This window comes from Chrysochloris asiatica, unplaced genomic scaffold (assembly GCF_000296735.1).
Source record: "Chrysochloris asiatica unplaced genomic scaffold, ChrAsi1.0 scaffold00044, whole genome shotgun sequence".
Lineage (NCBI taxonomy): Eukaryota > Metazoa > Chordata > Mammalia > Afrosoricida > Chrysochloridae > Chrysochloris > Chrysochloris asiatica.
The window spans coordinates 21,248,519-21,273,563 of record NW_006408562.1 but is presented as its reverse complement, the minus strand read 5'-3'; the positions used below and the strand labels follow the sequence as shown (position 1 = coordinate 21,273,563).

The window sequence follows — 25,045 nt, the reverse complement described above, 5'->3', positions numbered from 1 at the left end:
TCTCTTATGCTGTCTAAAGAAGGTATTTGAAATAAACAAATCATTCATCTTGCAGAAATCTATCATTCGTTCTCCAGCATCATTTCTATCACCAAGTCCAAAATTTCCAACTACTGGTCCTTCCTCTTTGCTCCCAGCCTTTGCATTCCAATCGCCAGTAATGAGCAATACATCTTCATCAATTTCAGATTGAAGAAGTTGGTAGAATTCTTCTATTTCATCTGCACTGGCTTTAGTGGTTGGTGCATAACTTTGAATAATAGTGGTATTAACTGGGCTTCCCTGTAGGCACATGGATATTATCCTATCACTTACAGCATTGTACCTCACAACTGATCTGGATATGTTCTTTTTGATGATGAATGCAACACCATTTATTAGAACCCTTAAATTTGTCCCTATTTTTCCAGTGATGACCTTTATAATTTTGGGATTTACATTTATGTCTTTAATCTGTGTTAAATTGGTTTTGTATATGGTGTGAGATAAAGGTCTTTTTTCATTCTTTTGCATATCAATTTCCAGTTTTCTCAGCACTTTCTGTTGAAGAGACAATCTCTTCCCATTCAATGTTCTTTGGCCCTTTGTCAAAGATCAGTTGGCTGTATGTGGATGGGTTAATTTCTGGGTTCTCAATTCTTTTCTTTTGATCTATGCATCTTTCATTGTGCCAGTACCAGGCTGTTTTGACCACTGTAGCCAAGTAGTAAATTTTGAAATCTGGTAGTGAGAGGCCTCCAAATGTTCTTTTTTTCAAGCAGTGCTTTGTTTCTCCCATGATGCTTCCCTTTCCATATAAAGTTTGTAATCATTTTTCCCATCTCTTTAAAGAATGTCATTGGAATCAGGATTGGAACTGCATTATATCTGTATATTGCTTTGGGTAGTATTGACATTTTCACAATGTTAAGTCTTTCTATCCAGGAACATGGTATATTCTTCCATTTTTGTAAATCTCTTTCGGTTTCTTGTAGTAGTGTTTTGTAGTTTTCTTTGTATAGGTGCATGGTATTATTTTGAAGTAAAAAATTAAAGGCAGTTTAATTAGTCTCAGCAGCACAGTGACCTTCACTTCATTGTGCTTCACTAATACTGAAAGTTTGTGACAACCTGGTGTCGAACATGTACATCGGCACCATTTTTTCCAATATGTGTTCACTTCATCTTGTGTCACATCTTGGTCATCCTCACAATATTTCAAACTCTTTTATATTGCTATTTCATATTTCATGGGCTAATAATAAATAATGAAAACATAATTTTGATATTCACTGGGACATTAAAAAAAAAGTAGCAGTGTTCTGGAATACAACCCACAATACCTCCAATATATGTCTGTATAGCTTTTACTGCAGCCCTGTCTTCAGAAAGACACCTTACATCACTCCCTAATGCTTAAAATATAAAACCCAGAATCTTACAAGAACAAGTGGGACCTTCACCTACCACCTTCCCAGCTTTCTCCTCCACCAATCCTACCTTTCCACTCTGCATCCTAGATTCATTTGCTCAAACCCCCTTGTTGCCTTTCTTAATCTTCATATCACAGAGTCTGCTCATTTTTCCTTGTTCAGGTATTGAGCTCATGCTTTCTTGCTCCTCTGATGTAACAGGAATCCTGGTGATACAGTTATTAAAGTGTTTTGCAGCTAAAGGCTGCTGGACTCCACAAGCTGCTCCAGGGGGGGAAAGATGTGTCAGTCAGCTTCCGGAAACATTCCATTCTTAGGAAGCCTCAGGGTTGCTTCTGCTCTGTCCTGTGGGGCTGTATAAAGAGTTGGAATACACTCGCTGACAATGGGATTGTTTATCGCCCATTGTTAGTTTCTGTTGTTATACTTATTGGTCTTCTGTCTTTATTTAGAATAGTATAGTTTCTAGTGTCAGACCAACAAATAATAAGACTTATTTGATGTTGTTGTTAAGTGCCATCAAATCAGTTCTGATTCATAATGACCTGTAAAGGGTTTCCAAGGAGTAGCTAGTGGGTTTGAACCACCAACCTTGCAGTTAGTAGTCTAATGCTTATCATACAACACAACCTATAAGTGATGAGAGGAATCCTGACCATCTCAGGCATTACTGTATACCAGCACTGAGCTCAACTAGGAGCATAAAAAGTTGCTGCTGTTAAATGCTGTAGAGTCAGTTCCTGCTCATAGTGACCCCATGCAACAACAGAATGAACCTGCACCATCCTCACAATTGTTATATTTGAGCTTACTACTGCTGTCACCGTGTCAGTCCATCTCTTTGGGGTCTTCATCTTTTTCACTGACCCTCCAGTTTATCAAGCATAATGTCTTTCTCTAGGGACTGGTCCCTCCAGACAACATGTCCAGAGCATAGGAGGCAAAGTCTCACCAAACTGGCTTCTAAAGACCATCTGGCTGCACTTCTTCTAAGACAGATTTGTTTATTCTTCTTTGTTTATTCTTGTTCTTCTGATGTAACAAGAAGGTTGTTGTTGTTGTTAAATGCTGTCAAGTCAATTCTGACTCATAGTGAACCTGTACAGGATTTCCAAGGAGCAGCTGGTGGGCTGAATGACTGACTTTGTGGTTCACAATCCAGTACTGATCCTGCACTACTACACCAGGAGTCCGCCTGCTATATATAAGAGGGCTGCAAAAAAATACTCGTGAAAAAATTACATTATCCTTTAGTTTAAGAGCATGTTGCAGAAGAAAGAGTCCCCACTGAATAATTTTCATCTTTTCTAGACAGGTCTGGTGAAAAGAGATGGGGATACAATTCTTATGATTCAGTAGTGAGTAATTGTGATCATGACTGATTGTGACTGTCACAACTGTAAAGGTAGAAGTTTTGTAACAAAAATGGGGAAGCAGTTAATCTTACAGTCCAGAAATAGAGGACCCTAAGATCATCAAGGGAGAAGAGCACAAGCAGAATGTGGGACCTTATCCAGAGAAGCAATGACACCAGAGATGGAGTCAGAGGTGAGGTCATGGAGAGAGGGAGCAGTGAGGACTCTAGACTCATGGAAAGAGAGGGACTGTGAGCCCGTGGCCAGGAGGTAGGCTTGAAGAATGTGCCCTTTGGTGGTGTAAATTATTATATATGCCTGAGTGATTTGAAAAAAAAAGAAAGAAAGAAAGAAAAGAATTAAAGTAAATAGAGAGAAATTACTGTTATATAATGGTACATGGAGGGGATTATAATCATTGTAATGAAATAAGGTATATGGTTTGTTGAATGTAAAACTGATGATCTGCCCTGTAAATTTTCATTCAATCTATAATAAAAACTTAAGGAAAAAATTACATTGTCTTTCAATTCTATTTTTTCATTAACTTTTTGACATCCCCTCATATACTTTAAGTGCATACATGAATGAGTGAATGATTAGAGTGAGTGCCTGAGGGAATGGAGGGAGGGAGAGAATGAGGGAGTGGATACATGAATAAAGTGAATGAAAAAGCAAACTGGGGCTTTAGGCATATTTGTCTTAACTTTCTTGGCACTCAGTTTATTCATGCTGTATTGCATTAGGCAAATCTGCTGCACAAGATCTCTTTAAAGTGTTAAAGAGCAAAGATGTCAACTTGAGGACTAAGGTGCGCCTGACCCAAACCATGGTATTTTCAATAACCACATATGCAGTGGACAGTGAATAAGGAAGACTGTAGAATAATTGGTGCATTTGAGTTATGGAAGAGAATATTGAAAGTGTCATGGGATATCAAAAAAAAACAAACAGATCTGTGTTGGAAGAAGTGCAGCCAGAGTGCTCCTTGGAAGTCAGGATGGCCAGATTTCGTCTTTCATACTTCGGACATATTATCAGGAGGGAGCAGTCACTGGAGAAGGATATTGTTTTTGGTAAGGTGGAGAATCAGAGAAAAAGAGAAAGACCCCCAGTGAGATGGAATGGCACAGTGGCAGCAGCAATGGGCTCAGGTGTAGCAATGATTGTGAGGTTGGCCCAGGGCCAGGCAGTGTTTTGCTTTGTTGCACATAGGGTTGCTATGAGTCAGTACTGACTCAATAGTACCTAATAACAAAAACAACTATAACAGTTTGCTCCCAGATAGGATGAGAGTCTTATATGATCATTTTTAAAGTCATTTCCTTCTCTTAAATTCTGTGATTCTCTACTACAATAAGAATACTGGAAAATACATTTTCCTACATGCATTCACCCTGACACTGGAAAATTATTCTAGCTTTATTCATTTTCTTCTTCACTTACTCCTAGAGAAATAAGAATTTATTTGGTAGGTAGGAGCTATTTGAAGCCCAGGAATGTTTTATATGCTGGATACTGCTCTTTTTCAAAGAGAGAAAATGTTAGCAGACAACAGACACAGAATGATGATGAGGTTTGGACATTACAAAGGAGTGTGCTACCCAGCTCAGCTGGCTCTGTCTGGACAGTGCTATGTCTCTTACAGAGTGAGGTCCTGTTTGCTGCTTTTCTGAAGGTTACAAACAGATAGATCAAAGACTCCTTCCACTGAAAGCTAGAATTTAAAATCTCCTACAGGGAAATATGATATTAAAAAGAATTCTCTTTATTTCTTTCTCTTTTTCTCTACAAACTCTTAAGTAAAAATTAATGAGTTCTGGAAGCTTTTATGTTTCTGAGGCTGTAGAGCCTTCTGGAAACAAAGCCTCATCACCAGGAGTGACTGGTGGGTTTGGACTGCAGACCTTCACTGAGGTTAGCAGTCTGGTGTTCATTCTACAGCATCTCTACAGCTCCTGATGTTACCAAGAACTGAAAGAAATCACTACCAGTTTCATCATGTAGGAAATCTTTTAGAAGACAGATATTTTAGTAATTAATCAAAATTATTGTTTGGACCTTCAAAAGGTACAAGGAAAAAAAAATCCATTATCTTTTAATTTCATTTTCTTTTAACTTTTTGAAGTCCCTTTTGTTTGAAAGACTTGATTAATCATTATCACTTTTTTTTTCTTGCTTTCTCTCTAATTTCTAATCAGTCTTGATAATTTCACTTTTTATTCATTGTGTAGAGAATATACACTTGAGGATTTTATTGTTCAAAGACTTGAATGCAGTGGTTATTTATTTGGGAATCCACTCACCACTTTGCTGCTGATTAGAACATATTATGTGAATGAGTCTCTAAAGAGCCCTTGAAATCCAAGCTATAAAACAGCAATATGGATAAATGTCTTAGACTCAAGACTTCGTTTGTAGACCTAGAGCAGACTAAACAGAGTGATTTTTAGAGACCCATTCAATTCAGAAACCAAGAACCTTTTATTTATATTAATATAAATAAGTCAATTTTGATGTTGTTAGGTGCCATCCACTCAGTACCCACTCATAGAAACCCTATGTACAACAGAATGCAACCTCCTGGTCCTGGCCCAAGGAGCACTCTAGCTGCAGTTCTTCCAACACAGATCTGTTTGTATGCTGTGCAAAACATGAAACTATTATGCTTAGTGTTTGGACTTCACACATTTTATACCTCTACCAGTGGAATAGCAGTATCCCCCAAATATATCTAAGGGTAATTGGAGAGATGAAGTTTAGAGCTATTTAACAATTTCATCTTCCAAAAACATGTGAGATGCAAGTTAGATGTCTCTCTTAGGTAACTTATTTGCATTTTAAAATTAGGGTCACTATCATCTGAGTCCTGGTGTGGCGCTGCAGGATAGCATGTGGCCTGTACGGTCAGTTTGAACCAGAAGGTCGGCAGTTCAAAGCCATCAGGCACTTCTTGGAAACCAGTTCTATGCAGGGTTACTATGAGTTGGAACTGACTCAGCGGCACTTAACAACAACAATAACATCATCTATTACCAGTGATTTTGAGTGTTTTAATTACCTTTTCAAAATAAATACCATGGACTGCCAGATGAATGAAGAACTAGAAAGTACATCTCGTTGGAGGAAGTACAATTAGAATGCTCCTTAGAAGCCAGGGTGCCAAGACTCTGTTGCACGTGTTTTGGACATGTTATCTCTAGGGGCATGTCCCTAGAGAAGGAATACATGCTTAGTACAGTAGAGGGACGATGAAAAATGAAAGACCCTCAAAAAGAAGGATTGACACACTGGCTGCAGCAATGGGTTCAACTAGAGACACGGTCATGGGACTGGCAGTGTTTCCTTCTGCGCTACGTGCATTACTGTGAGTCAGAACCAACTTGGTAGGAGCTCTGATAGCTTAGTGGTTATGAATCAGGCTGCAAACCACACGGTCAGCAATTCGAAACTGCCAGCTGTTCCGCAGGAGAAAGATGAAGCTTTCTGCTCCCATAAATATTTACAGCCTCAGAACCCCTGTATAGGGTTGCTATGAGTCGGAACAGACTCCACTGTACATAACAACAGCAACAACAACAGAAAAATGATAGAACCCTTCAGACTAGCAGCATGAATTCCTACTGATAGTCTTTTTATTTTCTTTCATTTTCCCTGAACAAATGCTTGTCTTTAAGATGAGGAAAAAGGCAAAAAACTCATTGAATGTGTGCTTTCTTCAAAGTGAACAAGTTAGAAAAAAATCTTCAATGGAATCTTAGTTCAAGAGTAAAATAATAAAATCCTACCATTTAAAACCATGTAATATTTATGCTCCATTTATCTTGTATTCCCTTCTTATGCCCTGGTCTTAATTATCCTGTCTCATTATTCAGGAAGATGACTTTCATGAATTAATTATTTGTTCAACATCACTGTAAGGTAAACTTTTAACTGATTGAAAAAGATGTTTGAAATAAAGCTAACCTATATGTCTTTTCATATACTGTGTTGAGAAATTTAAATTCTGTTTTGGCTTTAAGTGGTTGATCTGCCAATAAAAGTTGGTATCTACCCATTCCAACACAAGGTTTGCTTCCCCTTAATAATAGAAGTCCTCTTGTCTCCAGATCTATAAGTTGTCTCTGACAGTGCTCTTCATATTTTGTAATTCGATAAGTGATCATAATTTAGCAGCATTTGGTATTTGCAACACAAGGATAAATAAAAGAATATCCCTACTTGGATTCCAGTTCATACATTCATGGGGTTTTTCCCAATCAAAACATCCTTAAACATATCTATGAGATCAGTGCATGCCTGAAGACAAGTGCTCTCAGTGATACACTTGTCATAGTCTCATTAGGGAGCCTTCAAAGAGAAGTCCAATCAAAACAGTGACTTCCGAGTGGCTCTGCAGAGCCAGTTAAATTCAAGACAAATAGAGAAGCTCAAAAGGTTATGGTGACTGTTTTGTGGGCTCAAAAATAATAATCTTGCTTGATTGATGAAAATTTTAAACTGCATTAGAGGGGAAAATAAAAGACCAGGAAAGTTGCATCAAGAAATTATTTTCTGTCATGACAATGAGCCTGCTCATTCTTCGAGGATCGCTAGAGCTGTCCTATAAGAATTCCGTATGAAATCATATCTTATCCAAATTAAAGCCCTGATCTTGCCCTTCAAACATCTTTTTGTTCCCTAAACTCAAAAAAATATTTTAAAGGAACAATATTTGAGTTTCCAGACGATGTCAAAACTGCCATATTGACATAGTATAAATCAATCAAAGAATATAGAATTCTTCAGGAAAGTATTATTGTTGTATAGAAACACCCCCTCTGGAAGGGTGGAGACCTAGATGAAAGTGAGCTTAACAAACAATAAATTCACATTTTTATCTTTTTGTTTATTGAAGTTTTCTATGATTCTTAGCAATATTCATTTACTCACCCTCATACAGCTATATTTCTGATAGAAAAATTTAAAAAATTGTACTTCTGTAGAGGAAATTATGGCCCTATTTCAAGTCTGTTGTGATCATTCCCTGGTTTTATGAAAAGTGATTGAATGTAATAACTGCCACAACTTAATATTGCTGTGCATTTAAATGAGACAAGTCATGAATTCTTCTAGGAATGAGAGGGAAAGTGTTTCTTAATTAAATGTTTCATACTCTAAACTTAACATGTATTACATTAACCTTCAAGGGTAAGTAATGAAAGTTTAGAAAAATTTGCACTTTTATATAGATTATTTTATTATATAAAGAAGTTGTTGTTGTTGTTGTTAAGTGCTGTCAAGTCAGTTCCGACCCATAGCGACCCTGTACTGGGTTTCCGAGGGTGTAAATCTTTACGGGAGTAGAAAGCCTCATCTTTCTCCCGCGGAGCTGCTGGTGGTTTTGAACCGCTGACCTTAAGGTTCGCAGCCCGATTCGTAACCACTACGCTACCAGAGCTCCATAGAAGAATTGATACATTTCAGTTATGGTGTTGGAGGAGAATATTCAAAATACCATGGACTGCCAAAAGAACAAACAAATTTGTGTTGGAAGATTACAGCCAGAATGCTCCTTGAAGCCAGAATGGTGATACTCCATCTCTCATACTTGGGACATACTATCAGGAGAGACCAGTCCCTGGAGAAGGAACTGAGGGTCAGAAAAAATAGGAAGACCCCTCTAATGAGATAGACTGGCACAGTGATAGCAGTAGTGGACTGAAGTGTAACAATTGTAGGACGGACAAGACCAAGAAGTGTTTAATTCTGTTGTGTATAGAGTCATTATGAAGTGGTACCAACTTGAAGGCACTTAACAACAAAATTATTAGGGGTAAAAATCTTGGATTGGGATGGGTTGTTTTTGTTGTTGTTGTTAGGTGCCAAGAAGTTGGTACCGACTCACAGCGACCTTATGCACAGCAGAATGAACCACTGCCCAATTCCTGGGCCTACCTCACTATTGTTCCCACGCTTGAGCACATTGATTTTGCCACTTTGTCAATCTATCTTACTGAGGGTCTTCCTCTTTTTCTCTGACCCTCCACCTTATCAAACACGATAGCCTTCTGCAGCAACTGGTCCCTCCTGACAATGTGGCCGAAGTATGAGAGACGAAGTTTGGCTATCCTGACCTCCAAGGAGCACTCTGGTTGCACTTCTTCCAACACAGATATGTTGGTTCTTCTGGCGGGCCATGGCACTTTCAATATTCTCCTCTAACACCATAACTCAAAAGTATCAATTCTTCTACAGTCTTCCTTATTCACTGTCCAGCATTCATATGCATATGAGGTTATTGGCAACACCATGGCTTGGGTCAGGTGCACCTTAATCCTCAAGCTTACAACCTTGCTCTTCAACACTTTAAGGAGTTCCTGTGCAGCAGATTTGCCTAATGCAATACATCATTTGATTTCTTGACTGCTGTTTCCATGAGTGTTGATAGTCGATCCAAGAAGAATGAAGTCCTTAATAACTTCAATCTTTTTTCTCCATTGATATGAATGTTGTTTATTGGTGCAGTGATGAGGACTTCTTATTTTCTTACATTGAGATGTAATCCGTACCGAGGGCTGTGGTCTTTGATCTTCATCAGTAAATATTTTAAGTCTTCTTCACTTTCAGCAAGCAAGGTTATATCATCTGTGTATCACTGGTTGTTATTGAGTCTTCCTCCAATCTTGAAGCCATGTGTTCTTCATATAAACCCAGTTTCTCAGATTATTTGCTCAGAATACAGGTTAAATAAGTATGGTGAAAGACTACAACCTTGTCATACACTTTCCTTAATTTTAAACCATTCAGTGTTCCCATGTTCTGTTTGAACAACCGCCTCTTGGTCCAGGTAAAGATTCCTCATGAGCACAATTAAGTGTTCCAGAATACTCATACTTCGCAATGTTTTCCATAGCTTGTCATGATCCACACAATAGAAAGTCTTTGTGTAGTCAATAAAGCACAGGTAAACATCTTTCTGATATTCTCTGCTTTCAACCAAGATCCATAGGACATGAGCTATGATATCCCTCATTCTATGGCCTCTTCTGAATCCGGCTTGAACCCCTGGAAGTTCTCTATCAATGTATGCTTGCAGCTGTTTCTGTATTACCTTTAGTAAAACTTTACTCGCATGAGATATCAAAGATACTGTCTGATGATTTCCGCACCTCTCTTTGGAATGGGCACAAATATGGATCTCTTCCAATCAGTCGGCCAGATTGTTGTCTTCCAAATTTTTTTACATAGATGAGTGAGTGCTTCCTGTGCTGCCTCACTTTCTTGAAAGATTTCAAATTTTCATTCCATCAATTCCTAGTGACTTGTTCTTTGCCATTTCTTTCAACAGACCTTGGACTTCCTCCTTTAGTATCATTGGCTCTTGATCATATGCTACTTCTTGAAACAGTTGAACATCATCCATTTCTTTTTGGTACAGTGACTCTGTGTATTCCTTCCATCTTCTTTTGATGCTTTTTGCACCATTCAATAATTTGCCCAGAGAATTCTTCAATAACGAAAGTTGAGGGTTGAATTTTTTCTTCAGTTCCCCAGCTTGAGAAATGCTGAGCATGTTCTTCCTTTTTGGTTTTCTGCCTCCAGATCTTTGCACATTTCGTTGTAATATTTGGCTTTATCTGCTAGAGCTGGAATTTTCTGTTCAGCTCTTGTACCTCCTTTTATTCCATTTGCTTTAGCATCTCTACACTGGAGAGCAAGTTTCAGTGTCTCCTCTGACATCCATATTGACTTTTTCCTTCTTTTTTGTTTTCTTAATGACTTTTTGTATTCTTCCCATATTATGTTCTTGATGTCATCCCACAACTCTTCTGGTCTTCGGTCTTTAATGTTTTATGTATCAAATCTGATCTTCAGATGATCTCTAAATTCAGGTGGGATATATTCAAGGTCATATTTTGGCTCTCGTGGACATGTTTTCATTTTCTTCAGCTTTAGTTTGAATTTACATATGAGCACTTGATGGTCTGTTCCACAATCTGCCCCTAGCCTTATTTTCACTAATGATATGGAGCTTTTCCATCTTCTCTTTCCACAGATGTAGTCAATTTGATTTCTATATATTTCATCTGGTGAGGTCCATGTGATAGTCATCTCTTATGCTGTCTAAAGAAGGTATTTGAAATGAACAAATCAATGATTTTGCAGAATTCTATCATGCGCTCTCCAGCATCATTTCTATCACCAAGACCATGTTTTCCAACTACTGATACTTCCTCTTTGCTCCCAACCTTTGCATTTCAATCACCAGTAATGATCAATACATCTTGATTGCATGTTTGATCAATTTCAGATTGAAGAAGTTGGTAGAATTCTTCGTTTTTATACTCACTGGCTTTAGTGGTTGGTGGTAAATTTGAATAATAATGGTATTAATTCATCTTCACTGTAGGCGTGAACTGCGTTGTACCTCATGACTGATCTGGATATGTCCTTTTTGATGATGAATGCAATACCATTCCTCTTCAACTTGTCATTCCCAGAGTAGTAAACCACGTGGCTGTCAGATTCAAAATGGCCAATACCAGTCCATTTCAGCTCATTCGTGCCTAAGATATCAGTGTTTATGTGTTCCATTTCATTTTTGACAATATCTAGTTTTCCTAGATTCATACTTCGTACATTCCTTATTCTGATTATCAATGGATGTTTACAGCTGTTTCTCGTCATTTTGAGTTGTGCCCCATCAGTAAATGAAGGTCCCGCAGGCTTTACTCCCATGGGCTTTACTTCATTCGCATCCTCACCGTCAATTCTACTTTGGGGAGGCAGCTCTTCCCCAGTCACATTTTGAGTCCCTTCCAACCTGAGGGGCTCCTTTTCCAGCACTATATCTGACAGTATTTCTCTGCTATTCATAAGGTTTTCAGTGACCAAATATTCAGAAGCAGTTTGTCACTACTTCTTCCTAGTTTGTCTTCGTCTGGAAGCTCATCTGAAACCTGTCTACCATGGGTGACCCTGCTGCTGTTTAAAATACTGGTGACATAGCTTTCAGAATCACAGCAACTCACAAGCCGCCACAGTACGACAAACTAACAGACGAGTGGGGGTGGAATGGGTAGATACCAACTTTTATGTGCAGATCAACCAATTGAAGCCTAAGCAGAACTTATATAACATCAATAAAAGCATTAAACTAATTTTAAATTTTATTCAGTTTAATTTAGTAGTTAATAAATAATGTCTACCAAGTTAAATCAAAATAAATATTTGTACCAAACTAATAGAAGCTGGGAGACAGTAGAAGTAGCTATATGCAAACAGCCAAATTGAAAATGTTTTACATCCTCAGAAATCACTGCTCTTTATGAATATTCTATCTTATATTTTTTAAGGAGCGCTGGTGGCACTGTAAGATAAGCATTGGCCTGCTGATCACAAGTTGGCAGTTCAAACCCACCCATCAAAATGTATAGCCTTGGAAACCCTGTGTAAGATCACTATGAATCAAAATTGACTCAACGGCACCTAACAATGACAACAGCATCTTAAATTATTTAGGCTTTATTCTCATGAATTTGGCAATTTTTTAAGGAAAAGAAAAAGCTGGAGTTCAGCAGTTCTATATTGTTCAATTTACATATTCTATAGCCCAGAAATCAATAAAATAGCTCTCAGTTTTTTCTGAGTATGAACATGAATGTGAGAGGAGAGAGCAAAACCAACATCGTTTTAGCTTTCTATTTTATTTAATCTGCATAATAATTCTTCAATGGAAATAGTATCCCCAATGTTTAGGTGGAGTCCCGGTGTGACACTGTGCAATAAAGCACTGGACTGCAAGGTCAGTTTGAACCAGAAGGTCAGTGGTTCACACTCACCGGTAGCTCCTTGGAAACCCAATACAGGTTCGCTATAAGTGGACAACACTTAACAACAGCAACATGTTTAGATAGTTTAACAAGACCACACAACTATTAAAAGGTAGAGTCTAGTTTTGAAGCTAAGTATGTCTATGACCAAAGCCTGTCTCCCATTCACATGGGCACCTTTTTCCAGTGGTCATAGATGCTGACTCATGGCAACCCCATCCATATGTGTCAGAGCAAAACTGTACATCATGAGACTTTCAGTGGCTGATTTTGCAGAAGTACATTACTAGACCTTTTTTCCGAGGAACCTCTGGGTGAGTTCAAACCTTCATGTTTTGATTAGCAGCTGAGTCCATTAACCATTCACACCACCCAAGGCCTTCACTTCTCCATGATGGTGCCTCAAAGATGTGAGCATTTCACATGAGTGACCATCTTCTTTCTGGAGAAAGAAGAGTGATAAAAATCAATGATGCTTGAAAACAATTAGTCCAATTGACCAATGGACTAAGTGAACATCAGTCTCCAGGACACTGTGACCAGAATAACTACCCAGTGCCTGGCTACTGCTGCCAACTGGTCTAAAAGGGATTACATTAGAAAATTCTGGATAGAATGGGAGGAAATGTGGACCAAGACTCAAAACCATTAAAGAAAAAAAACAACTGTTTTACTCGTCAGCTGGAGACTAGTGAAACTCCAAGACTATGGCCCTCAGTCACTTTTCAGGTCTAAAACTGAATTCACCCCCTTGGGTCAATTTTCAGTCAAGCAATAGATAGGAGTCCTGGTGTGGTGCTGCAAGATAATGCGCTAGACTACAAGGTCTGTTTTAGTCATAAGATCAGTGGTTCAAACCCACTAGCTGCTCCTCAGATATCCTATACAGGGTCACTAAGAGTTGTAACTGACTTGGCAGTTGTTGATAGATGAGACTGTTTGCTCCTGCAAAGATTCTCAGTCTTGGAAATCCTATGAAGCAGTTCTATTCTGTCTCGTAAGGTCACCATGAGTTGGGATAGACTTGATGAATAGTAGTGGGTAAATTGCAAAGCGAATGTCTTTTAGAACAACAAAAATCTTCCAGTTTTCACAGAGAAATAACTATCTTAAGAGTGTTGTTGTTGTTGTTGTTGTTAAGTGCTGTCCAGTCAATTTTGACTGATAACAAACCTGTATAGGATTTCCAAGGAGTGGCTGGTGAGTTTGAAAACCACCGACCTTGTGATTCAAACCCACCTTACCGTCCAGTGCTTTAGCCCACAACGCCATCCAGGATTTCATCTTAAGAGAGTAGCATACATATTTTTTAAATATTTCTTTCAAGTTAGCAATAAAATTTGTTTAATATAGGACTAATTTAAAAGATCTCTCATCTTTTTGAAATTTCTATACCATTTCCTGTTTCTTTTGTCACCAGTGGCTTGAAGAGCTACTCCCAAAAGAGCATTTTAGAAACAGCTTTTGAGAAATATTGATGATAGAAAACACTAAAAAGCCTGACAGTCTCAAGTGTAAATAAAACTTCGTATTTCATTTTGTATGATTGCAGCCATCGTTTCAAAGCCATAATAACTGGATACAAATCTGTGTCATCCCAAACAGTCAGTGTGTTGCAGAATAGCTGACAGAGTTGTGGCATAACATTGATGTATAAATTACCATTTTAGTTCCCATCAGCCTAAAGTATCAATCAGGAAAAATGCCACATTCATTAAAGGATCGTTGGTCCAGGATCCTGAAGTGAGCAGAATTCTTCTGCTTCGGAGAAGGAAAAGAGGCAATGCTTTTTCTTTAAAAGCTTTGTGGGTTAGCATTTTGATACCATTCAATTAAAGAGTCTTATGATACCCCAGTTAGCCAGATGGCTGATGGAAGAAGGCATTGAGTTTTCTTGGAAGATAAAGAATAAGTATGTATTTGATCACATTCACAAGTAAAATGTCTAGAATTCAAGGAACTTTGACATCGTGCTATTGGTGACATTTTCTAAGTTATCTCTAAATAAGAATGATTTCCTTAGTAGGTTTTAGCTGCCTTCTGGAAAAATGAAAAATACCCTGCAGTAAGTCAAAGGTCTAATCAGCTTCGACTCATGGTGACCCTGTGTACAAAGACAAACATTGCCCGGTCTTATGCTGTCTTCATCCTTGTTGGTAGGCTCAAGTCTATTGCTAGGACCACTGTATTTTGAGTGCTTGTCTCCCAGCACGATAGTTGACAACACTCTGTCGGGATTCACAGTGTTCTCATTGGTTAAATTTGTGGGAGTGCATTGCCAGACTGTTCTTCCTTGTCTGTCTTAATCTGGAAACTTCACTGAAGCTTATCCACTATGGGTGACTCCGCTGGTATTTGAAATAATGGTGGTGTGGCTTTCAGCTTCATAACAATACACAAGTTACTTCAATATGACAAAGTGACAGATAAGTAGTAGATTTGCTCTACTGAATATATTCATAATACACTTGAATTTTTAGACTTTTACATATTTGACTATCTGAACAATCTAAGATGTTGACTAAAATTAATACATGACAAAATAAAACTAAGTGGCACTGTAAGATAAGACCTAGAATTCTAATCCAACACATCAGCTCTTCCTCAGAAACCTTATACAAGGTCACTGTGAATCAGAACTGACTTGAGAGCATATCACAACAGACAACACTTACAATATGAATTTAACACTGTAGGATAAGTACTGGACCACAAAGTCAGTTTGAACTGCAAGGTCGGTGGTTCAAACTCACCAGCCGTTCCTATACACGTCACTATTAACCAGAACCGACCCAACGGTACTTAGCGACAAGAGCAACATCAGCATTCGTTCTTTTTCTGTTTTCAACTTTAAAAATCAAACTGTTTTTTCATCAGTTATTATAACATCACATTGTTTCTGTCGACATAATTTGTATTAAAACCAGTAAATACAATTATCTCACAAAAGTATTCAGTTACAAAATCCATTTTTAAATTATTTTATTATTTTTACTTTTTATTTAAACTCTATTATTAACCTAGAAGTACTTGGATGGTACAAAAGGGTAAACACTCAACTCTTAGCTGAAGATCAGCAGGTTGAATGCACCCAGAAGCATCTCAAAGGAAAGGCTTGGACTATACCATGATTCTCAGAAGTTTGGTAGTTATATCATGATGTGATCACTCACTCCCCATGTGACATCATGTGATCAGCCCTGACCTGATGGAATTATCCTATGTGTTGTAAATCTTCACTTCTATGATGCCAATAAATGCTTTAAATCCTCTTCATTTTCAGCAAGAAATGCTGTGTCATCTGCATACCTCAGGACATTAATGTTTTATTCTTAAATTTTGATGTCACATTTTTCTTCATAGAGACCAGTTTCTCTGATTATTTGCTCAGCATAAAATTAAATAAATATATTAAAAGATTTTTTTTAATGTTTCTGGAGCAGTTCTCTGAACACATGGGATTGCCATGTGTCATAATTAATTTAGTGACTTCTATCAACAATTTTACCCTTCCTCACACTAATCTTTCACAAAATTATATTTGCTATCACTAGCTAATAAAATTCCAAAGTAAAGTTTTATCTTAAAAGATGCCATTTATCCTCAGAAGGTTGAAAATAGAAATACCTTATGATGTAGCAATCCCTCTACTCGGTATTTACTCACAAGAAAAATGAGTCACAACATGAGAAGATATATGCACACCAATGTTTATAGCAGCACTATTTACAATAGCAAAAAGATGGAGACAACCAAAGTGCCCATCAACTGAAGAATGGATAAACAAACTGCGGTACATACACACAATGGAATATTATGCTACACTGAAGAATAACAAGGAAGTGGCAAGCCACCGCATAACATGGATGAACCTGGAGGACATTATGCTGAGTGAAATTAGTCAGTCACAAAAAGAGAAATACTGCATAGGACCACTACTGTAAAAGACTCAGAAAAAGAAATTATACTAAAGGGGGGTAGGGGAAAGTCTTTGTTGGTTGTTGGGAAGTTGGTGATGGGTGGGGGGAAGGGAGGAGGGTGAAGCACAGGGGGGAATTGGACACTGGAGAGCTTGGGTGCTGAGGAGGGGGGCAATATACAGGGAGGGAGAGGGAAGTGGAGAAACGGGGCAGATGGGAGAACAATTGGACATGTTTGAAAGGGCCAAATGGGACAGGGATAAAGGACGATATATGCACAGCCTTGGAACTGCAGGGCTCTGAGATACAGGGATTGAGTCATGGCTGGAATGGCGGAGGGGGTGGGGGAGTGGGAGGGATCATGTTAAGATGCATGACTGTTTTTTATTTGCTTATTGTTGGGCTTTTTAAAAATCTTGGTTTCCCTTGCATTATAATACAGAGTAGACACTGGAGAGGGACAGAAAGGAATAGTCAGAAACATCACACTAGAAGGCTTGTAAGTCTATCTTTTGCCTATGACTGATTGGAATACCTAAAATGGGGCTACAGTGTACCCAGTGAAAGAAGCTTCCTGCAGAGCCTCTGCAATACATAAAACTATAGGTAGAAACCGGAACCACATCCAGATCTCCAGAGATGAGAAATCTCCACTTGAAAGGATGAGCAGACCAGCCTGGAGTGGCTAGAAGAATAAAAGATACCTCTTGAAAGAAAGACCTGCAAGAAAAATGGAGGCAGACGGACTGTTACTATAAGAACAAACAAATTGGACTGGAGGATCGGAGCTCAGCCAGGAGAAGAAAGAAGAGGGGAGAAAAAAAAAAAAAAAAAAAAAAGAGAGCGAGAGAGCTGATACAATCTGATGAACTTGACCTATACCTATGGAGCAACAACTCAAAAGAAGGAACAAATCCTTACAGCAAGAATCATTCCCACCCCCTCCACACACAGAGTGGACAGAGATGGGCAACTTGAACATTGGATACTCAAATGGAGAGGGGGGGGACTACAAAGGTAAGAAGTGACTGGCTTACAAGCTTTCAAGGGGGAACCTAGTGCTAGGGAGCACGAAGGAAGGCAGAATCTCTAGTAGGTACTATTCAATCTGTCTGGGTGGAGCGGATAAAAGGAAATACAGATGGGTAACTCGCGATACTGTAGTGAATAATGCTTATCAGGATGGATTATGAGGTTTGGAAATGCAAAGGTAGACGTTTTGGAACAAGGAAGGGGGTGATTAATTCTACAAGCTAGGAGCGGAGCTATCTGGGACCATCAACAGAGAAGAGCCTAGAGCAGGACCCTACCCAGAGAAACAGATGCCTGAGATGGAGACAGAGACGATGATGTGGAGTAATGAAGCGGCTGGGAACTTTGGATCCAGAGAAGGAAAGGGACTGTGGGCAGAAAACTGTGGGGGGGAGGGGGGAGGCTTAAGGGGACGTGTAGGGGGCAGGTTTCTAGGATATACCCTTTGGTTGGTTGATGATGCATGGAGGGGATTGGAACCATGACAATGAGATGATATATGATGGAATGAATGTAAAACTAAAGTTCCCTCATGTAAACTACCACATAATTCACAATAAAACATTAAAAAAAAGATGCCATTTATTTATGAAAAGGGTTAAAAACAAAGGGAATCATTGAGATTACTTGACTAAGTAATCCATAATTCTACCTATATTGCCTATGGACATTCCAATTTTGGTGTGTGAATGACTTTGAAGAATAGTTTATCAGATTCTGAAAAAGTTGAAATCATAAAATGATACTTATTCCTACGATGTTTCATTTTAAAACCTTAGTAATGGCAGAAGGTCAGCTTGGGAGCATAGAAGTTAGAGTTGTTGTTAGGTGCCCTCGAGTTGATACTGACTCATAGCAACCCTATGCACCACAGGACGAAACATTCCCCAATCCTGAGCCAATTTTAGAGTTATAAAATAGAGTACCACAAAATTAGCTTTTTTAAGCAAGCAAGAGAAGAAGTGATAGGGTACTACCTGTGATGATGTGTTTTCATCTGCTTAGACCGAATCATGTCTGCAGATAGTCTACACAAGGGTATCTGCAGACACAAAACAGAATGTGCTTTATCTGAAGAGAAAAGAGTTTTCATTTCAAGAACAATGCTAACAATTTTTTACATGTCATTGTGACATGTAAAATTCTGGTTCTCTATATTTCATCTTCTCTTCTTTTTTAAGTTTTATTATGTTAAAATATATAAAACCAAACATTTTCGATTTCAGCCAATTTTTACATGTACATTTCAGTGGCATTCATTACATTCACAATGTTGTGCGTAGACCATCACCAGTATCATTCCCAATTATTTTCATATCCCTTAAAAAAATGGGGCAGGACTGGTTGTCTAACTCTAGGTGTTAGTACATTTCATTATAATATTTTGTTTTCTTTGAATTTTCTATTCAGCTCTTTTACTTCTTCATTTCTTCCAATCCTTTTAAAATCTCTATGCTAGAGAGTAAGTTTCAGTGTCTATTCTGACATCCATTTTAGTCTTTCCTTTCTTCCTTGTCTTTTTAATGACTTTTTGCTTCCTTTCTATATGATTTTCTTGTTGTTCAGACAGCTCTTCTGGTCTTTAGGCATTTGCTCTAAATCATCAACTCTATTCAGGGTTGCTATGAGTAAGAATTGACTGGACTACACTTAACAACAACAAATTCAGGTGGGATATGTCCAAGATCATATTTTGGCTCTTGGGGACTTGTTTTCATTTCTTGCCATAGAATCCTTCAATATTGCAACCTGAAGTTTCAATTTTTAATTCAGTTTTTTTCAGCTTGAGAAATGCTGAGTGTATTCTACCCTTTTGTTTTTTTAAGACCAGGTCTTCATACATTTTATTCTAATAATTTGATGTAGTCTTCTTGAGATGTCCTTTGAAACTTTCTGTGTAGCTCTTCCTGTTGTTTTAGCTCTTCAACATTCAAGAGCAAATTTCAGAGTCTCTTATTTCATCTACTTTGGTCTTTTCTTTTTTCCAGTCTTTTTAATGACCTTTTGCTTTCTTCATGTATGATGTTCTTGATGCCATCCTCTAACTCTCTGGTATTTAATCTAATGCATCAAATCTGTTCTTGAACTAGTCTCTAAATTTAGGTGGGATGTACTCAAGGTCATACTTTGACTCTTGTGAAGTTCCTTTAATTTTCTTTAGCCAGTGATTATGAAATTGTAGGATTCTACCGACTTCTTCAAGGAGCTCTGGTAGCATAGTGGTTATGAGTCGGGGTGCCAACCTAAGGTCAGCAGTTCAAAACTATCAGCAGTTCCACAGGAGAAAGATGAGGTGTTCTGCTCCTGTAAAGATTTACAGCCCCAGAAACTCTGTGCAGGGTTGCTATGAGTAGGAACCAACTCCACGGTACTTAACAACAACAACAACCAACTTCTTCACTCTGAAATTCATCAAACATGCAACCAAGATGCATTGTACATGAGCAATTGATGGTCTGTTCCACAATCAGCTCTTGGCCTTGTTTTGGCTAATGATACTGAGTTTTCTTTATTGTCTCTTCCCACAGATGTAGTCAGTCTGATTCCTATGTATTCCATCTGGTGAGGTTCATGTGCATAGTTGCCTTTATGTTGTTTATGAAACGTATTTGCAATTAATAACGTTATTGGTTGGTCTTGCAAAATTCTGTCATAAAATCTCCAGCATCATTTCTATTACCAAGCCCATATTTTCCAACTACTAATCCTTCCTTTTTTGCCACCTTTCATATTCCAATCACCAGTAATTTTCAATGCATCTTGATTGCATGTTATTCATTTTCTTAAAGAGGGTCTCCCAAAATTGTATATACATCTGGTCCTCTAATACTTGGATCCTCCCCTACCCCCAAGATAAAGAAAGATGCACATGCCAGGTGTAAGCACATAGTCATCTTGTCACATTGCAGCTCAAAGTGAAGGAAATGTGATTTCATCCTCAGAGAAGTAAGGGTAGTAGTATCTGAGGGGAGATAAATCACTATCATAGATGTCTTTTTACCCTCTGGTCTCTCTGCTTTGCCCACTCCCACTGTGAAAGAGCAATAAGAAGTTTGTGATTCCTGGAGGCAAAGTAATGCACCTTTCTTGAAGGTGAATAAAAAAGTCATTTAATCAATTCCCTAACGGCCGTTGCAGCTCCATGTTATTAAAAGTCCCTGTGTTCTAATTGATATTGATCCAAGCTTTCAAGGACAAAGTTTCAATTATGTCTGAATATTGTCAAAGTGCTCAAGATCAGAGGTGTATGCCTCTGTGCCCAATGTCCACAAATGCACTAATGCCCAGTTCCTTCCTGTGTACAAGGAACCCAGAGGGAGAGAGTCTCTGAATGGGAGTGTGGTGATATTCCATATTCTTCGCCGAAATGCCTGTTCTTAATAAGCAGGTGACAATTGTGCTATATAGTTGACAACTCCTATGTTGTTGTTAAGTCATTGAATGACTTAACTGTCATCGAGTCAGTTCTGGCTCATAGAATCCCTGTTTCCTAGGATCAGCTGGTGGATTTGAACCATCGACCTTGTGGTTAGCAGTCCAGTGCTTATCCTATAGTGCCACACCAGGATACTATATACCGGACTTTAACATCAGCTCTTATACAAGCACATTTGCTTTCAGTTTGCTAGAACTAAAAGGAAAAGGCATTCATGGAATTAATGGAATGGCAACAGGAGTAGGGGCATATTGGAGATCGACTTAGAAACCCAAGAATAAAACAACAGTGTCTGTGCCATATAAACTACACAGGACTCTCAGGTCATTTGTACTAACTGATTCCTCTGTTCTTCACAAAGTATTATCCAGTAATACATCGCCTATTTTTGTTATCTTTGCCAGGTCTGCTTTGTGAATTTGGATGTGAACAAGGATGAGCGCAGCACGGAGCACCTACAACAGGTAAAGTTAACACGTGGGTTTTGAGCTCTGCAGGAGATCATTACCAGCTCATTACTGCACTGATGGAGAATTTGACATGAACTCATCCTAAACAATGGTCATGTTATTGGGAGACTCTTCCATGAGATGGTTTCTTCACAGCCCATTCATTCCCCTGGCTCTTTTCCTGCCACTTCTTACACAGTATCCACTTCTTCTACATTGGTGGGACTTGCTTTCTCACGTAGGCAGGGTTGTTTCTTACTGCCCATCAGCTCAATGCAAGTGTTTTTCTGCTCTCCCAACTCTCAGATATCCTGGTTGATATAACTTTTCCAAAGTGTTTCCAAAACCTGTTTGACACCAGCCAACCCTTCCCTCTGGCCCTCAGGTTTGCTCTTTCCTGCAGCTTTTATTCAATGCTTCCTGTCGAAGCTCAATTTATCAGCCCTATACTCATCAGAGCTCTGGTAGCGTAATGATTACGAACTGGGCTGCTAATCTCAAGGTCAGCAGTTTGAAACTACCAGCGGTTCTGCAGGAGAAAAATGAGGATTTCTGCTCCTGTAAAGATTTATAGTCTTGGAAACCCTGTACAGGGTCACTATGGGTTGTAATCAACTCTACAGCACTTAACAACAACAACACTCATTGGCGCGAGCATCCTGTGACAGCTGAATGGTACAGTGGTAATTCCGTGGTAGAATTCTTGCCTTTCAGGCAGGAGACCTAGGTTCAATTCTAAGTCAACTCACTTCAAATAACCTTTGTAAGCGGAGGTTTGTGTGTGGCTACATAGGGTCACTTTGAGTTGGAATCAACTTGATGGCAATTAACAACAATGATACTAACAAGTTCTAAGGAAGTTTCTAGATTAAGGCTAACCATGAAAAAAAAAAAAGACTGGTGATCTATTTCAGAAAATAAGTCAATGAGAACCTGGTAAAAGGTCCAATCCCATCATGCATAGGGTCTTAGTCAGGGGCCAACAACTCAACTGCAGGTCACAGCAGCTGTAGCAGTTAAACATCTCAAGCTCATTCAAGGTTGTGAGAACCCTGATTTAAATCCTTGACAGCCTGCAAGAACTGGAAGAGCCACTCAGTTCTTTGGAAACAGCCTGTGGCATAATGGAAAAAATTAAGTGTTGTGATAGGATTATCCTTTCATACCCAAGGCTAAGGTCTCTGGACCTTTCTATTTGGTGCACTGCTGTTCAAGAGATAGCAAGCACACCATGAACAGCTGGGCTATCACAGATCTACAAGGATCTCGGGACTCTTGTAACATTTTCTCTTTACAGCATTGCACTTGACATTTCTCAAACCCACTTGCTCACAGAGATTACCTACTCTAGATTTCCACCCTCACTTCTAATACCATCCATCTGAGTGGCACCAGAGGAATTTTTCAGGAGAAATTGTACATGATTTCATTTGATGAAATGATAGCACAGAAGCCCATCAAAGTGAGAGCAGGAGGGAACCAAGCACACTGGCATCGAAGAAACTGTGTTTGAAGACTACGTGAGTGCTTTGAAATTGTCTCCTGTTGTGGTTAGAGAAGCAAACGTTTTGTCACTGACTTAGCTACACAAACCTGGGCAAGGGATTCATTGTTTCTGAGTCTCAGGTTTCTTATGTATTAAATGAAGGTAATATTAGTACCCAATCCTCTGTGTCATTGTAGGATAGGCACTGAACTGCTAACCTCAAGGTCAGAAGTTCAAACCCACCTTCTCAGGAACTCTGTACTATGAGGATCACTATAAGTCAGAACCAACTCCATGGAATTTAACAACAACAATCCATACAGACTTGGTCAGAAATAAATATAATAAGATATAGCAGATGTAGTCTTTAGCTTAGCACTGCAAAAGCATGTTTTTTGTTTTGTTAAGTGTCTTTGAGTCAGTTTAACTCATAGCAATCGTATATGGTGTTTGTGAAGAGCAGCTGGGTTTGAATTGCTGATCTTTCAGTTAGCAGTCTTGTGCTTATCCTACAGCCCCACAATCAGACTCTTAGCTAAAGCATAAGCAAAAAAATCAATCTTGGTCCTTATTTTGTTATTAGTGTTATTAGAATAGATGATTGCTAGTTAAATATGATTTAAAAGAAGCATTAAAGAGAAAATTTTCCAAAACTACTACTTATACCTATGCTTTGACAGTAATTATTAAATGTTTGCATGGAAAGATATGAAACTGAAGAGCTTTTAAAGTTTCATATTTAAGAAAATTTCTATTCCAGTCTCAACCATGTGCTTCACTTCTAGTAATAATCTTAATACACTGAGTAATCTATAGTGTTATCAGTTATGTGAGTGGATTATTTCTGCCAGTAAAATGTTTGGAGATATTCACAATCTGCTACTTCCACTGCCATGAGATCAGAAGATTGGATATTGCTTGGCAACCATTACAGACGATCTTGATCAAGGACCCAAGAGATGGGTCCAGATCAAAAAGAGGAAAAATTTAGAAGAGAATTTCAAATTCTTCTAGAAACCAGACTGAATGGGCCCCCAGAGATTGTGAGAAATCTTGAATCTCTTACCCTGAGATAATCTTTAAGCCCTGAGCACAATCGATCCCATGATGTTATTTTAAACTAAGCAGCAGTCTAGCTCAATAAGCAAAGAACACTCACCTTGAACAGTGCACTCTTTGAAAGAACTATCTTATGAAATCAAATTGATGACAGTAACTCTAAAAGACAGAGGAGAAGTGAAGGGGACAGAAAGCCTATGTTAAGGTGACACAATATGATAGAGAGTGAGCCTAGTGATAATACAAAAAATGCCACAGTCATCATGGAATTACATACATAGAAAATGTTGTTGTTGTCAGGTGCCATCAAGTTGGTACCGACCCATAGTGACCCTATGTAAATCACTGTCTGGTCCTGGAACAACCTCACAATCATTGCCATGCTTGAGCCCATTGATGCTGCCACTTTGCCAATCCATCTCACTGGGGAGGTCTTCCTCTTTTTCTCTGACCCTCCACTTGACCAAACATGATATCCTTCTCCAGCGACTGGTCCCTCCTGACAATATGTCCAAAGAGACAAAGTTTAGCCATCCTGGCCTCCAAGGAACACTCTGGCTGCACTTCTTCCAAAACAAATCTGTTGGTTCTTTTGGCAGCCCATGGCACTTTCAATATTCTCCTCCAACACCATAACTCAAAAGCAGCAATTCTTCTGCGGTCTTCCTTATTCACTGTCCAGCTTTCACATCCATATGAAGTTACTGAAAATACCATGGCTTGGATCAGGCACACCTTAGTCCTCAAGCTGACATCTTTGCTCTTCAGCACTTTAAAAAGGTCTAGTGCAGCAGATTTGCCTAATGCAATACGTCATTTGATTTCTTGACTGTTCCTTCCATGAGTGTTGACGGTTGATCCAAGAATAATGAAGTCCTTGACAATGTCCATCTTTTCTCCATTGATAAGACTGAATGTTGTTTATTGGTCCAGTTGTGAGGATTTTTGTTTTCTTTACACTGAGATGCAATCCATACCAAAAGGTGTGCTGTTTAACCTTCATCCTTAAGTAGTTGAAGTCCTCTTTGCTTTCAGCAAGCAGGATTGTAGAAAATGTTGGATGGGCTTATATTTTTAATGT

General features: G+C 38.6%; 1 protein-coding gene across 1 annotated transcript in view; it reads left to right on the top strand.

The window, feature by feature from the left end:
* Nucleotides 1-25,045, top strand: part of SPHKAP (SPHK1 interactor, AKAP domain containing) — a 136,011-nt gene that overhangs the window by 71,395 nt on the left and 39,571 nt on the right. Inside the window, exon 3 of the mRNA XM_006861933.1 lies at nt 21,375-21,434. Within this exon, the coding sequence (XP_006861995.1) occupies nt 21,375-21,434 (60 nt within the window). The remainder of the gene's footprint in view (nt 1-21,374; nt 21,435-25,045) is intronic.